Source organism: Dendropsophus ebraccatus, chromosome 6 (genome assembly GCF_027789765.1).
Source record: "Dendropsophus ebraccatus isolate aDenEbr1 chromosome 6, aDenEbr1.pat, whole genome shotgun sequence".
NCBI lineage: Eukaryota > Metazoa > Chordata > Amphibia > Anura > Hylidae > Dendropsophus > Dendropsophus ebraccatus.
Genome location: NC_091459.1, coordinates 43,521,789 through 43,537,687, shown reverse-complemented (window position 1 = coordinate 43,537,687; position 15,899 = coordinate 43,521,789). Strand labels below are relative to the sequence as shown.

Genomic DNA, 15,899 nt, shown 5'->3' with positions numbered 1-15,899 from the left:
ATTAGTTAGACTACCAGGGACATCAATAAGGGGTTAGTTACAGCTACCAGGGGCATCACTGGGGGTTAACGCTGGCTACTGGGCATCACTAAGGATTCTCATCAGGAACCAGGGTCATTCCAAAGGGTTAGGGGAGCAATACTTTAGCATGCCCTGGGTGCTGCCAACCCACGTTACTTCATTGCCGCACACAGTTTAACATTAAGTGCAGCAGCCCTTTGAATAATTTTATTAATGCCCGAATGGCCCTCGACAGGGAAAAGGTTCCCCCCCCCCCCCCTGCACTACACGATAGAGGTTTTGTGCAGTGCTAGAGTTAATCCCTTCTGATGTAAATAGGAGTGACTAAGCTTTAGAGCCGGCTGCTCCGTGTCAGGCTGTACACAGGACGCCGCGATTTCATTGTGTCAACACAACGGCTAAACCAACTGAAGTCAGAGATCAGTGGGCCACAAGTCACCTGTCTAGGTCTGGATCCCACCAGCACTAACCAGGAGCAGCACTATAGGATGAGAACAGCAACACACACTAAAGGCCAATCTGTTAATCATTACTGAGTGTTTCCTATGTGGTGCCCATACATTCTAGTGCTAAAGGGGTGGTGTCACAAAGCAAGGAAGGTAAAATCAGATGTGTACCAAATATAAGGAGAACAGAGCCTTTTTTTTTATATACTTAAAACATTACGTCCCTGTACCATTTTCTTCTTGGTTGCTTGAAGATTTCTAGATTTGTCTTACTTAGAAGTATTGAAAGGCTTGCCATACATGTGAATTCGAGTGCACTAGAGATGAGCGGGACTAGGGCAATCGAGGATTGCTCATTTTTTGAATGACGATGGCTGACTAAGTTGGATCCAGCCCTAGGGAGTCCAGGAAAACATGGATACAGTCATATGTGGTATCCATGTTTTCCCGGACTCCCTAGGGCTGCATCCAACTTCATCAGACACTGGTATTCATGTGCTGAGCAATCCGGCTCCAACATGCTTGAGTCGTGCTCATCTCCAGAATTCACAAATTGATCGAGGTCATGATATGTATATTACTATACCATAGTTTACTATACCACTACAAATCTTAATCCTGATAGGGCACCATAGTCTTCTATTACCGATATTACATGATCTAGTGACCTCTCCGGCTCCTCTAGAAACATCAACATATCGTCTGCAAATAAACTTAACTTGTCTTGGATACCCCTTGCTCCAAAGCCTTTTATTTGTTCATCTTGCCTTATCGCCATTGCCAATGGCTCCAAAGCCAATATGAACAGCAATGGTGATAGGGGACATCCTTGACGTGTCCCTCTCCCCAGACTAAAGGATTCCGATCTCTCTCCATTTATATACACATTTGCTCTGGCTCCCCTATACAGTAATTTTACCATTTTTATAAATTTTTCTCCGAGGCCATATCCCTCCAATACCCGCCACAGAAACCCCCACTCCACCCTGTCGAACGCTTTTTCAGCATCCAGTGACAGGATGGAGTGGGAGCCTGCAACCGTGCCCACCTGGATATTATTAAAGACTCTATTTATATTCTGTCTTATATTTCTTTTGGGGACAAACCCACACTGGTCCTCATGGATCATATCAGGAATACATTTTTTCAGTCTATTGGCAAGTAACTTGGCGAACAGCTTTATATCCGTATCCAGTAGGGATATTGGTCTATATGCCTCTGGTTCCTTCGCATCTTTCCCTTCCTTATAAATTAGTGTTATTCCTGCCTCCTTCATTGAATCGGGCAGTTCACCCTGTTCTAGAGCCCCATTTAATACTTTACATAATGCTGGCAGAAGATGCTTTTTAAACACCCTATACACTTCGAATGGTAAACCATCCTCCCCCAGGGCTGTATTCCCTTGAATCCCCTTCAATGTATCTTCTAATTCACCGATTAATATTGGGGCTCCCAACATTTCCTTCTGTTCCTCGGGGATCTGGGGGAGATCTATTCTTCTCAAAAACTGTTCTATAGCATCCAGGGAATAGCTCGTTTCGGCCTGATATAGTCTATGATAATACCCCTTAAACACCTCCAATATTTCCCTTTGCGAGTGTACCAATTTACCTCTCTCATTTCTCACTACCGATATAGCTTTCCTTACCTCCTGGTTTTGTACTATTGCCATTGTTTGTTTATTTGGTTTACCACTTCCCAGGTACCTTTCTTTCCCTATGAAAAATACCCTGTTTCTGGCTTTCTCTTCAAGGACTTTATTATATATCTCCTCCGCCTGCTGCCACTCATTTTTGTTCTCCTCATTTGGGTCCCTCGTATATTCTGCCTCTAATTTCAGTACCCTATCTCTTGCCGTTTTTTCTTCAATTCTGAACTCCCCCCTCTTCTTCATTATGTTTTTATTCAATATCCCTCTTAAATAGGCCTTGATAGTATCCCAAACCACGTTGTCAGAAGCCGTTCCCCAATTCACCTGTATCATTTCTCCCAGCTCCACCATTATGTCTTCCAGATTTCCCAATAATTTGAACCAGTGTGGGTTTATCCTCCACTTTTGTTTGTTCCCTTTCTCTCCAGTTATCAATTCGACTGTGAGTGGGGCATGATCTGATACTGCTCTAGCACTATACTTAATTTCTTTAACGTATTTCACCATTGAATCATTAACTAATGCAATATCTATTCTGGATCTTGTTTGGCATGTCTTGTTGTAACAGGAGTATATATTCGCCTCTGGGTTTTTTTCCCTCCAGATGTCCCTTAAACCCATCTCCTCACATATTTTTGCCAATGGAGTTATCTTGGGCAGATGTTTAACCTTTTTAACCCTTACTCTATCCCTATTTTCACACATAACACAATTCATATCCCCCAATACTAACACCGGGCATTGTTCCTTTTCACACATAAACTCAAAGACTTTCCGTAGGACAGAGGATGAATACGGGGGTGGAATATATATTGCTACCAATATAAATTTTAAAAAACCAATTTTACAGTGTAACATCATAAATTTCCCTTCTATATCATTTCTTTCCTCGTATAATTCCCAGTTAACTCCTCGGTGTACCAAAACCGTTACCCCCCGTGAATATACTGAATAAACTGAGTGATACTGATAATGCCATAATTTTTTTGAAAAATAATAAGTGGTGGATTTTGTGAGATGAGTTTCAACCAAGCAAATAATGCCTGGAACATATTTCCTGATTATCCCTAAAATTACGTGCCTTTTTATTCTATCCCCCATTCCTCTAATATTCCACACCATCACTTTAGTAGTCATCCTCTTATCCTATAACAATCCTTTATTATAATCCTTGAGCACAAAAGCAGACATAGACATTTCGTGTATAAAACTCCCCCCCCCTGCCTGGAAAAAAGCCCTCCCTACCCTCCCTACCCCCCCCCCCCCTCTCCTCCCCCCCCTCCCCCCCATAATCCGTGCTCCCTCATAGGGCCACAGATTTCTTTACTCAAGGAATCTCCCCCCCCCCCCCCCCCCACCGAGCACTTCATACTCATATTACATCCCTAAAATTACTTATTCCCAAGAGTATCAATCCACTTCCCCGCTTCTTCTGCTGAAACAAAAAACCACACTTTGCCCTCCATCACCACCCTCAATTTTGCTGGATATAACATAGAGTACTTTATTCCCAATGTTCTCAGCCGTTTTTTCACTCCCAGGAAGTTCATTCGTGCCCTATTAGTTTCCACAGCAAAATCGCCACCTTACAATTATTATACAAACGGTCCCCTTCACTTCGACCTTTCCTGAGAATGGTGTCCCGATCTTTAGCTGACAAAATTCTAGCAATTAGCGGTCTAGGAGCATCTCCTGTTACCGGTGGTTTACTTGGAATCCTATGGGCTCGTTCAACTGTGAATGACTGGGGGAGGCTTTCCCGAAACTGTTCAACCAGCCAATCCTGAACAAACCTTGTTGGATCTCCTTTCTCCTCCTTTTCTGGAATACCTATAATTTTTAAGTTTTTCCTCCTTGACCTGTTTTCCAAGTCCGTTACCTTTTCTCTCATATACTTATTACTCCCTTCTAGCTCTGCCATTACTTTCTTCATTTTATGAACCTCATCCTCTACCGAGCTAATTCGATTCTCAGCTTCATTGCATCTTTCCTTGATTTTGCTCATATCTTCTCTTATCAGAGAGATTTCCACTTGGATGCTCCCAACTTGACCAGTAAGGGTTTCCAGCGATGTGTTACATTTATTTACCGCCTCTAATATTTTCTCTAATGCCGGTGCCGCCCCCCCTGCATGACTCTGATGACCACTTTCCTCCTCTATTATGGATTCATTTGCTGTTTTAACATTTAACATTTTGCCTTTCCCCAGTCCTTGCGAGGGAGACAGGAATCTTTCCATTTTGTTTATATTCTTCCCCTCCCTACCCTCCTTTGGGGGGCTAACTGGTACCTTTTTTGGAGCCATTTTTATCCAAGGGGTGAAGGGGGGGGGGGGGGGGGGCACGGTCACTATCTTATTTTTGTAAATAGACTTTAAATCAATGTCTCTCTTCCATTAGAGGGGAACACACTCACAATATATCAGATGCTTGGAGGCGGTATACAGCAGCTAAATATTACCAGCGGTAGCTTTGGGTTTTAATAAGTACTAGTCCTTCAGCAGGCAAACCAGATAGAGGATTCGACCTAGAGCAAGCACTTATTAATGGTATACCCGTATTGTGGCTCCAACAGGCTAAGTTAGTGCTCTACCACTGGTCACTCTCACAATGTTAGTTATAGGTATTAATACATTAGTTCCACTTTTTCCACCTATGTTAGTGGGGTGTAGTTAGAAGAGCTGACAGTCATCTAGTGCACAGCCACATGGATTTATCTCACCCCTGACGCTCTGCCATGCTGCCGTCTTCTCCGGTCTTCAGTCGGGAATCCACCCTCTCTTCCAGGGGGACTATACCACTACAAATCTTGATGACCTTCAGACCACTGCAGCTGTAAACGTCAACCACCAAGGTATACACCAAGCCTAAATGATGCAGCCTTGAAAACAGCAGAGTCGGAGCTAGTTTTGGCTGGAGTCGGAGCTAGTTTTGGCTGGAGTCGGAGCTAGTTTTGGCTGGAGTCGGAGCTAGTTTTGGCTGGAGTCGGAGCTAGTTTTGGCTGGAGTCGGAGCTAGTTTTGGCTGGAGTCGGAGCTAGTTTTGGCTGGAGTCGGAGCTAGTTTTGGCTGGAGTCGGAGCTAGTTTTGGCTGGAGTCGGAGCTAGTTTTGGCTGGAGTCGGAGCTGGAGTCTGAAAAAAATGCACAGACTCCAGCTTTAAAAAAATCTTTACAAAAAAGTAGAATTGAATTTTGATATGAATTTTACTCATGAATATATATTAAGAGCAACATTCTAATAGGACACTGGCCCTATTACATAAGGGTGGTCATGGAAAAGTTGTCGGTCACTATTTCGAAGTTTGTTTCTGAGCTGGAAGAGTCCATTGTGTGGGGGGAGATCTGTGCTGTTCTCTTCCTGGATGTTGGATGACTGTATATGAGCAGCAGTGTAATATGAAGATATCCTGTGTAATAAAGAGGAGGAGGAGAAGACATAAGTAGTGTAGCAGTAACCTCTGTCCTCAGTGTGGTGTTTTCTCTCTGGGAGAAGATTGTGTGTTTTTCTTCAGTGTTCTATGGTTGCAGCTGTGTGTGTGCGTGTGTGTGTGTTTGCTATGGCTGCAGTAGGTTGTGTGTGTGCTATGGCTGCAGCAAGCTGTGTGCATGTGTGTGTGCGTGTGCTATTGTGTACCCCCACAGTGACCTTCTATATCACTGTGTGACCTCTGTATCACTATGTGTGCCCCCTGTATATCACTATGGCTGACCTTTATATTACAGGTATCTGGCATTGTTAGCAGTGTTTCTGTGTTTATGGTGAATATTTAGTTAGAAACAGAAGACTGTCGTCAGGAAAAGACCACCTGCTCCATCTAGTCTAGTTGTGAGTAGTTCAGGACATGGAGGCTGGAGACTGGCTGCATCCACTGCACACACAGGAGAATCTGCTTTATATACAGTATTCCTTTATTTACTCAGAAGTCGCCCCAGGATCATGTAGGACATTAGGCAGAAGCTGCTGAGCCAGTGTGACAAATGACTCCCCTGGTATATGATTGGCCATTTATGAAGGAGCAAGAGTCGAGAGTCGAAGTCGGTCCTGATAAAATTCAGGAGTCGGAGTTGGAGTCGAAGCTGCGGCTTACCGACTCCACAGCCCTGATTGCTAAGCACAAATGCACAAATTGATCAATGACAATGAACAAGAAAGTTTTTTTTTTTTTATTTTGTCTATCACGATGCTTGGCTATCTATGTATGTACTTTATGGACAAGATGCTGATTTCATTGGAAACCTGTCCTTATGTTGGAATTATAAAATGCCGTATAACGTATGATTACAAAACTGACTTCTGAATGAAAACCCTTTTAACACTTTGCTTCCCATTTTTCTTTACTTACAGGTTCACATTGGACAAGTGGAGATAAAATGCCCAATAACGGAGTGCAATAAACACCTGGACGAATCCACCATCGTGTTCAACTTGCCACAAGATGACATCATCAAGTACAAGTACTTCCTGGAACTTAGCCGTATAGACTCCAGCACCAAGCCCTGCCCACAGTGCAAGCACTTTATAACCTTCAAGAGGAAAATCCACATTCCAACCCCAAGCAAATCCGAGAACAAGTTCAAAGTAAGCCAATGACCAACACAATGGTGATCCAGAAAATACTACCTAGGCCTCATTTACATTTGGATGTATGGTACAATACACAGGATAACACTCCACCCTTGCCTGATTTACCATGATTTACGACCACAAGCTCGTCTGTAGAGCTTCAGGGGAGCCTGGATGCACCTCTAAATAAATCCGGCATGGTGTGTGGGGGTGGGGAACTGTCCACTGTAACACTGAAGGATCCCTGCAATGTCACTTTAAAGATAATCTATCATTAGAAAATAAATGCTTTAAAAGGAGACTAGACTCTAACCTGCTGATATCTCCCTGTTAGCGCATGGGGTGCTCAGGATGAAAGTAAGTTTTCACACTATTAAGAGTTTAATCCTTATGCTAATTAGCTGTTTTGGTGCTCTGGGGGTGGGACTACAGCCCCCAGTGCACCGATCCAGCCCGCTCTGCTTATATTCATTAGAAGAGGCAGGCTGGCCGCGGGCCAGTCTTGCCCCCAGTGTACAAAAATGCCTACCTATCATAAATATTGAATTCCCAATAGCATGGAGACACCTTCGTAAGAAAATTGCACTATAGTCCCTATAGTGCACCAGTGCACTATAGGGACATATCAGCAGGTTATAATCATGGTTTTTCCCATGAGTACAGATGATTGAATCTCGAGCACCCTCAGGTTTGTCCGAAACAGTGTGTCATGTGATTTATCTGTGGCTACCGAAGATGGATGCAGCCGAAAGGCTGCCTGATGGTTATGGACTCCTGGACTCATTAGGGCTGTATCCAACTTCTGTAGCCACTGGTAATCACATGACACGCTTGGGTTCAGACAAACATGACCGTGCTCGAGATTCACTCCTTTCTACCCATTGTCAATTTACTGATTGTGGCAATAGATTGTTCAGATTCCTGCTGTTCTCTGCTATCCCTCCGTTCTCCCTGTGATCTCAATCTTTGAAACACAGAGAAGCCAAAGTAGTATATAGGTATAGCCAGACTCACTACCTCTATTCCAGACCAGATGGAGACAGAGATGAGAATACAATTGGTAAGAGAAATGTATGGTTTGTGAGAAGCCTCTGATGACTCTGTGGCAGTATTGCTCAGTTTTCACTGTTGTCCAGGTAGGAGAATTGTCTGGTTTATCATTTTTTTGTCGTATTGTGTAGATCATCAGAAATGTATACTATACACAAGCTCTTTTGCTTGGGTAAACCAATTTTGAATTTGAATGTGCTCCTATATTAGACGTGACTGCATTCCCTTTGGGATTATCAGCGGATCACATTTTTAGCATACCAGTCTATTGACTAAACTGAAGCTTGTTGAAAGGTTTAGATATGTAGAGCTGTTATGTAGCACCCAAATTACCACAATTCATTAAGGGACAATATTCCTGGCTGCTCCATGGCCTGCCCTAGTTTACACATCCCATATTATAATGGGATGCTAGTTTGGTTGTGGCACAACAGATTTGCCACAGATCATCTGCAACATAAAATGAAAACAAAAACAAAAAAAAACTGATACATGAGACAGCAGCCTAAGGCTGCATTCACACTGTCTGTAGGTCACAGAAGCTACAGAACATGAAGCTGCACACCGGAATCTTCTACATCCTGGCATCATGTATCATTATGATGCTGGGAGGTTCGAATCAGTTTAAGGGTAGCTTGACACGTACCGCATCGCAGTGGATTTTCTGCTGCGAATGCGCAGCGGATCCGCAGCAGATTTGACTTAATGAATGAACACAGCATCAAATCCGCACTGTAAAATCTTAATCTTTGTGACTCTGTACTGACACAGCCACGTGAAGATTTTAACAGTAGCCAAAGTTGTGTTTTATGATTCTCAAGGAGATGAATGAACCTCAAGCTCTGCCTTTTGATTACCGGTGGCTGAAGAAGTTGGGTGAAAATTTTTATTTAAGTATTGTATTTCCCTCCAAAAGTTATACAAATTCCCAATATACACTTATGGGAAATGCTTAAAAAGTGCTTTTTTTCCCTGCACTTACTACTGCATCAAGGCTTCACTTCCTGGATAACATGGTGATGTCACAGCCCGACTTCCAAAGCTGTGCGGGCTGTAGCTGCTGGGGAGGATAATAGCAGGAAGACACTGAGGGACACAGGGCACTGGAGGGACACTGAGCATCCCCCTGCCATCATCCTCTCCAGCAGCCACAGGCCACACAGCTCTGGACTTCCCCTTTAAGGCAGTCTTAAAGGACTTGGAGGCCTATGGTCTATGGCTGTATCCATGTTTTCCAGAGCTCCCTAGGGCAGCATCTAACAACTTCAGCCATCGATCAAATTCGGAGTGTTCAAGTTCAGACGAACCCAAGTGCGCTTGAGGTTCGCTTATTTCAAATTCTCGTCCTATTACAATAAGAATACATTGTTTTAAACACAATCAGGTGCATCTTGTGCTCCTGCACTGATTCAGTTTGGTAGAAGGTATGCCGTGGTTTGTACACCCTGGAATGATGTATGTGACATCAGCTTTAGGGTTCATTCACACAATCCGTGCCGCGATCTGGAGGATGGATCCCCTAGCCGGAGCCCACTCGCCGCCCGGCACGCGATAATGCCGCGATCTGCATTAGGACATGTCCTATTGCGGTGCAGTTAGCAGCACGGATCATGTGAATGGCCACATTCACTTCAATGGTCCCTAAAATTGTCTGTGGTTGCGGACAATTTTACGGGACGTGTGAATGCAGCCTTAATATTTGTATAGAATAAAGAAAACTAATAAAAGTATCCTAATCTGGTGGTGGCTTGACCAGACTTACTGGAGGACTGATTCACAGCAATAGCAAACGTTGTCTTCTAAGTAATAGCTCTTATTTTCTTCTGCATTTAGATTCAGTGTCCATCTTGCCAATTTGTATGGTGTTTTAAGTGCCACGCTCCCTGGCATGAAGGAGTTAACTGCAGGGACTACAAGAAAGGGGACAAGCTTTTGCGTCACTGGGCCAATGAGATTGAGTATGGGCAAAGGAATGCTCAGAAGTGTCCCAGGTGTAAGGTGAGTGTCTGAAATGGCCAATGGCTAACATTTGGTGTAATGTTATTTAGAATTTTACTATACAACACTACTTTACTATATTTTTAGTAATGTGCAAAGTTACAAATTTTTAGCCCAAATTTCAGTCGTAATTTTAAAGAACTGGTTGCTTATCCTGTTTGTATATGCAAGGGTATGAGTGGCTAAATAGGCACTGGTCATCCTCCAGAGCAATGTTTCCCAATCCAGCCCTGCGACAACCCCAACATGTCATATACTGAGGATTTACCTAAGGAGAACCTGTCGTCTCTCCTCATGTGTTTTAGTAAGTCCTTCAGTTATTCCTCCAAGAATTGTATACTTGGGGTCCTATTACACAGGCCGAATCAGGCAGATATTGTTCCATGTAAAAAAGACAACGATCAGCCAAAGAGCTGGTCAATGTCTTTCAGCAAGTCTAAAAATCAGTGGAGGGCTGCTGCACAGTGCTGCATGTAATAGGAGGTGCACGGTCGGCTGGCCACATCTCTTCAATGACAGGCTGCTCAGCCAATCAATGGCCGTGCTGTCCTGACTCTGTCAGTGATTGACTGAACAGTCTCTCAGGGAAGGCATGAGGCCAGAAGTGTCAGGGAAAAGGCTGCATGACACCGTTGGAGCATAGGTAACTATAATTTTTTTTTAATGTAAAAAGCAAGGGCCGCACCACATCGCTAACAATATATATATATATATATATATATATATATATATATATATATATATATATATACAGCCCTCATGCACGATCATCGAGCCGTTTAATATGCTCACTAAATGAGCACCGATCTTGCAAATCAGTGCGTGCTTACATAGAATATGGGGCCATGTATTACTGCCCTTACAGTGTCATCACTCCTCATGCCTTAGGGCTTTGTCTGTCAGCAATGATTGGATAGTGTCAGAGTATATAAAAGTGGAAACAGCCTGAAGGAGGAATATCTAAGGAGTGGGGCACAAAAAAGAGCTATGAGGAAAGATGTTTCAGACTTGTCACTTCTTTTGGAATACAGTTTTTTGCATGTTGGAAGGGATGACAAGTCTTCCACAAAATTGCACCAATGATTTTTTGTTAGATTGACAAAATTAATAAATCGCAGAGGATCCCTATGAGGGAAATCCTGAAGATGTGACCAGTTGGGGTTGCATGAAGACAGGATTGGGAAATGCTGCCTTGTTTTTATTCAATTTCTGCTGTAAACTGAAAATCATCAGATAATTATGACTTTGTCCTCACTGGCTCTATAAACTAAATGTATACATATACTTCTGTACATTGTACATGTGCTAAGAGAATGACTTTGTTCAGCGGCCGCTATACATGTTGTTAGCACACAGAGGTGACTGTGCAGCTGGCCTGCTGACCTGCTCCCCCTGCACATCCTGACACTTCTGGAAAGGATATCCAGGGGCTCGGTGTAGTCCAATCAATAAGTCTTTGTATAAAAACACACACCAAAATCTCCAGACCAACATTTTTCAGGCTTGCAGGCCCTTAGTCATGGTATCACCTGACACTTCTATGTTTAGGAGAGGAGGACCAGCGTGCTGGGGCCCACTGAGGCCCCAAGGAGAGCAGCCCATGGAGTTTGCCTATAACAGGAGGCCCTGGCACATACTGTCATCTGACTTGTAAATATATCACCCAGGGGCCTAGTCAGATGATGGCTAGTGTGTAGTGCCAGTGTTATTATAGGTTGGGAGCTAATGTGTCACAGCTCTGTGCAGACACCAGCCCTGCAGAGGCACACCAACAGGGAGGAAGGGATAGGGCCCACCAGGGGTTTCACCGGCTCCCCGATGGCCCAGTCTGAGCCTGTCTCTGCTCATGGCCGTGGAGTCCATTTGATCTCCGATCCTAATGTTCACATGGGGTGCATGATCCAAAACATCAGATGTCTCCCGTTGTTTGCAAAGAAAATAACAAAATACTGGCACTCTCGTTTGCAATAAAGAAAGTGTGTTGATTTACACAGATAAGTGGTTCGCTGCACGCGTTCCGACCATATGGTCGGAACGTGTGCAGCGAACCACTTATCTGTGTGAATCAACACACTTTCTTTATTGCAAACGTGAGTGCCGGGATTTTGTTATTTTCGTGGGTACAGTGTTCCCTTGGCACCACGACCCTTACTGGAGTGCCGATCGTTGGTGTACATTGGTTGTTTGCAAAGAGACACACTATGCCTGCATGCAGCTAAGCACCCTTGCAGCAGATGATCGGGTTATGCCCGGAACTCCAATACATTCATGAGTGCTCATGCTCTGGAACACTCCATCTCTACTTTGTAACTTCTGAGGAAAATTCTGTTGCAATCCCATCTACTATAATGGCGTATGTCACTATAATGGCCAAAATAGTGCGGTATTAAACAAAAGACACCAATCCGCACCTTAGCATTCAGATCAAAGCAAATAGAACGCCATTCAGACCACCAGCTGTGTAGAGATGTCTATAAAAAAAATTAGAAACATATTGAAAACGTTAAACCACTCCGCTGCTATATGCTGGACAAGCTTCAAATACAGGAGACAAGAAATAAGAATAAGGAGAGAATCTCATCAATAATTGACAGGAGTCAGCTCTGTAACCAGAGTTTATGGTCCAAAGCAATGGTCCCATCTCACATTACAGTGATCGGCCCTTGCAGAACACTTCCCACCTGGGCCTACTGCGAGATGTGCAGTTGTACCAGTCTATTGTACTGTTTGCTTTGGTTATGTTCCTCTGTGTGCCCTCCATATGTGGTTTGCTTTGAAGGGCAAGGCTGACAATAGGCGGACTATGTGAGATTGAAGCTTTGGTTTCAGCAACGCCTCAGAGTTGAGAAAAGTCAAGTAAGTTTACTGTTTTACATCCCCTGAGGCAGGAACGGGGACACCCCCATTCACTATTCCTGTGCAACCTGAACATACTCTGTTATACATATGCTAGGTTGGGAAGGAGAGCTCTTTGTTTGTGGAATCAACAGAAGATGACAGTCACTTGGTTTCCGCAGTTTTATTAAAAGGTTGTTATAACCGGTGCAAAACAACCTGGTCAGACCATCACTCGTCCCTTACCTACATTGTGTGTGTTTAATCCTGAGAGGAGACCAGTTAGGTTTAAGTGGTGTTTGCACTACAAGCAGCATTAGTATAGGTATAAATACAGATACAGGGATGACTAGTCCCTTTATCTGTTACTATCACCATCGCCAGCCTTGTATAATAGCCTAGAAGCATTGGTAATCCAGAATTATAGAATCTGATACTAATTGTATACAAAACATACATCCTCTAGAAAGAATAGACCACTTCCTGCAGGACATACAGCAGGTGATATATACTGGAAGAATTGTGATTTTCACATAGAAGTAATTTACAAATCTATATAACTTTCTGGCACCAGTTGATTTCAAAATAATTTTTTTTTGCCACAGTACCCCTTTAGGGCTTGTTTATACGTAACTGATCCGCAGTGTATTTCACGCCGTGTGTTCGCAGCTACATCTGCTGTGAGTCCCTTAACTGCCATTCTAAATAGGATTACATACTGACTGCGAGTATGTAAGCAGTAGCTCCCTTAAAGGGGTACTCCGGCGCTGATAAAAAGCAATCAATCAATCATAAACATAATTTTTACATTTACCATCCCTCGGAGTCTGTCTCTGTTTGAATTTCCCGCTTTTTGCAGGTCCCTGAAGCTCCAGTTGGTGGCTTCATTTTTTCTTTACTTCCTGGTTTGGGCTTTCCCATGATGCATTTTATCTCCTGTGATGTCTAACTGACTCTGTAAAACTGTTAGATGGCTTACATGTTGTTCAGCCAATCAGAGCTGAGCAACCTGAATCATCTGACAAAGGGAGGCTGGCCTAACAGGGCTTAGACCCGCCTCCCTCTTGATGATGTCATTGTCACAAAATGGCTGCGACAGAACAGCCTGGGGTCAACAGTCATTAGGTAAGAATGAGTTTACTTCACTTCCTGGTGGGCGATTGAGGGGGGGGGGGAAAGATAGGAAAGGGGGGGCAGATAGGTGATTGAAGCATATTACAAAGTTATATAATTTTGTAATGTGTTTCAATTACTCGGAAAAAGCTTTTCGCTGGAGTACCCCCTTCTAACCCGCTGTGGCCCAGTACATACATTACCAGTCCACACTCCGGCTTGCTTCAGGGGCTCCTGGCATCCTGACGTCCCGCTCAGCCAATCAGTGCGCTGCCCCACCGCAGCCACTGATTTGCTGAGCGGGACGTCAGGATGCATGGACTGGTAATGTATGCGGCGGTTTAAGGGGGCCGGCGTTCACATACTCGCAGCAGAATGAAAATTTTGCTGCGAATATGTGATCCTGTTCAGAATGACAGATAAGGGATTCGCAGCAGATTTAGCTGCCAGCTCGTTGCGTGAAATCCGCTGCGGATCAGTTACGTGTGAACCCTTAAGAGAGGGGGAAAAAATCAACGCAGCACAAAATATTAATAGAGCATCCCCCTTCACAATAGCAGCAGTCCAGCAGTCTTGTGCAGGAGGAGAATGAGAGCAGCCGCTCTCGCTCACCAGTCGGCCGGCATGTCTACCTATGCAGCTGACCCACCAGCCGCCTGGGGGGGGACGTCACTGTACAGGAGCTCCAGGTCACCAGAAATACCCGGTGCAGAGCCCCTCTCTGGCTGCCTTCCTCTGGTTTAGAGCCTAGTGCCGTTTCTTCATCAATAAGCTGTGTACATACCTGTTTGTATATTCCTTCTGGATCACAGTCTGTCCTTATTAGAGAGGGTATCAGACTCCCTTACTCTACCTTAGGACCAGTGAAGCCAGCGTTATGTTCACTTTGGTAGAAACATTTGTTACTGTGCCAGTAAATTTTCCCTGTCACCTTCACAAGTGTAATCTGGATTAGTGGAAGGATTACAGCAATGGGTAGGATAATCAGGGGGATAATGGAATACCCTGTACTGTGGAGCCGTTAGAGACCACCATCAATTCAAGGATTTGTGACAGATGATTAAATATCCTGTCTATACTACCTGGCTTCAGCTGGCTGCTCTTTAATGCTGCGCGTGCGAGCGGTGCATGGATTCTGTATGACATCAAAACATTGTGTTGCAAGGTACTCGCTGCATCACCTATTTCCATTGAGATCTATGCCTTTTTGCTATATATATATATATAATATAATTATATAATTATATAATATATATATATATATATATAAATAATGCACTTTATCAACTGTGGGTATGGCTTTACCAGTCTTCCGTTATAGTCATTTTCCCACATCCTTCAGGACTGAAACATTGTACAATGTTGTACATATTTTCATGTTACTATTATTTTTATGATCCTAAAATGTATTGAAACATAGATTGTCGGCAGAAAAAGACCACTTGGTCCATCTTTTTCTGCCCTTTTAGTATTTTCCTTCTTATTATCTTAGGAAAGATGTATGTTTATCCCAGGCAGGTTTAAATTCTGTTATTGTAGATTTACCAACCACCTCTGCTGGAATTTTGTTCCAGGTATCTACTACTCTTTCAGTAAAATAATATTTTCTCACATTGCTTCTGATCTTTCCCCCAACTAATCTCTCACTGTGTCCTCTTGTTCTTGAGCTCAGTTTTTTACTAAAAACACTCCCCTCTTGAACCTTATTTAGTCCTTTAACATACTTTGTTACATTCTTTTGCTACATTTTTGTAGCCCGTCTTATTTTATCAATGTCCTTTTTTAGATGAGGTCTCCAGAACTGGACACAGAGTGGATTGCACTTTGCAGTTTAAAGCATGGAATAGAAGGACCCCACCTGCTCCTCTTTACAGGCCCACATACACATATTAAATAGTCATCCAAACCTGCCAATATTGGCGGGAGCGGCCAGGCTGACTATCTAATGTGTATGGAGGTCGCCCCACTCTTCCCTGCCAGATCATATAGGGGTGAGGGATATTATAAGAGATAACAAGGATAGGGCATGTTGGATTTCCACTACTTAAATATATAAGGTTAACACTGCTTTTTAACCTTTTGCTCCTGTTCCCTTTGCCAGTGCTCCTGTGCCAGTGTTCCTGTTCCCTTTGCCAGTGCTCCTGTGCCAGTGTTCCTGTGCCCTTTGCCAGTACCCCTGTGCCAGTGTTCCTGTGCCCTCGCCAGTACTCCTGTGCCCTCGCC

At 43.7% G+C, this 15,899-nt stretch overlaps 1 protein-coding gene across 1 annotated transcript in view; it reads left to right on the top strand.

Moving 5' to 3' along the window:
* The window catches only part of RNF217 (ring finger protein 217), a 66,806-nt gene that overhangs the window by 34,508 nt on the left and 16,399 nt on the right, over positions 1-15,899 (top strand). The window contains exons 2-3 of the mRNA XM_069974893.1: positions 6,462-6,695; positions 9,564-9,728. Of these exons, the coding sequence (XP_069830994.1) occupies positions 6,462-6,695; positions 9,564-9,728 (399 nt within the window). The remainder of the gene's footprint in view (positions 1-6,461; positions 6,696-9,563; positions 9,729-15,899) is intronic.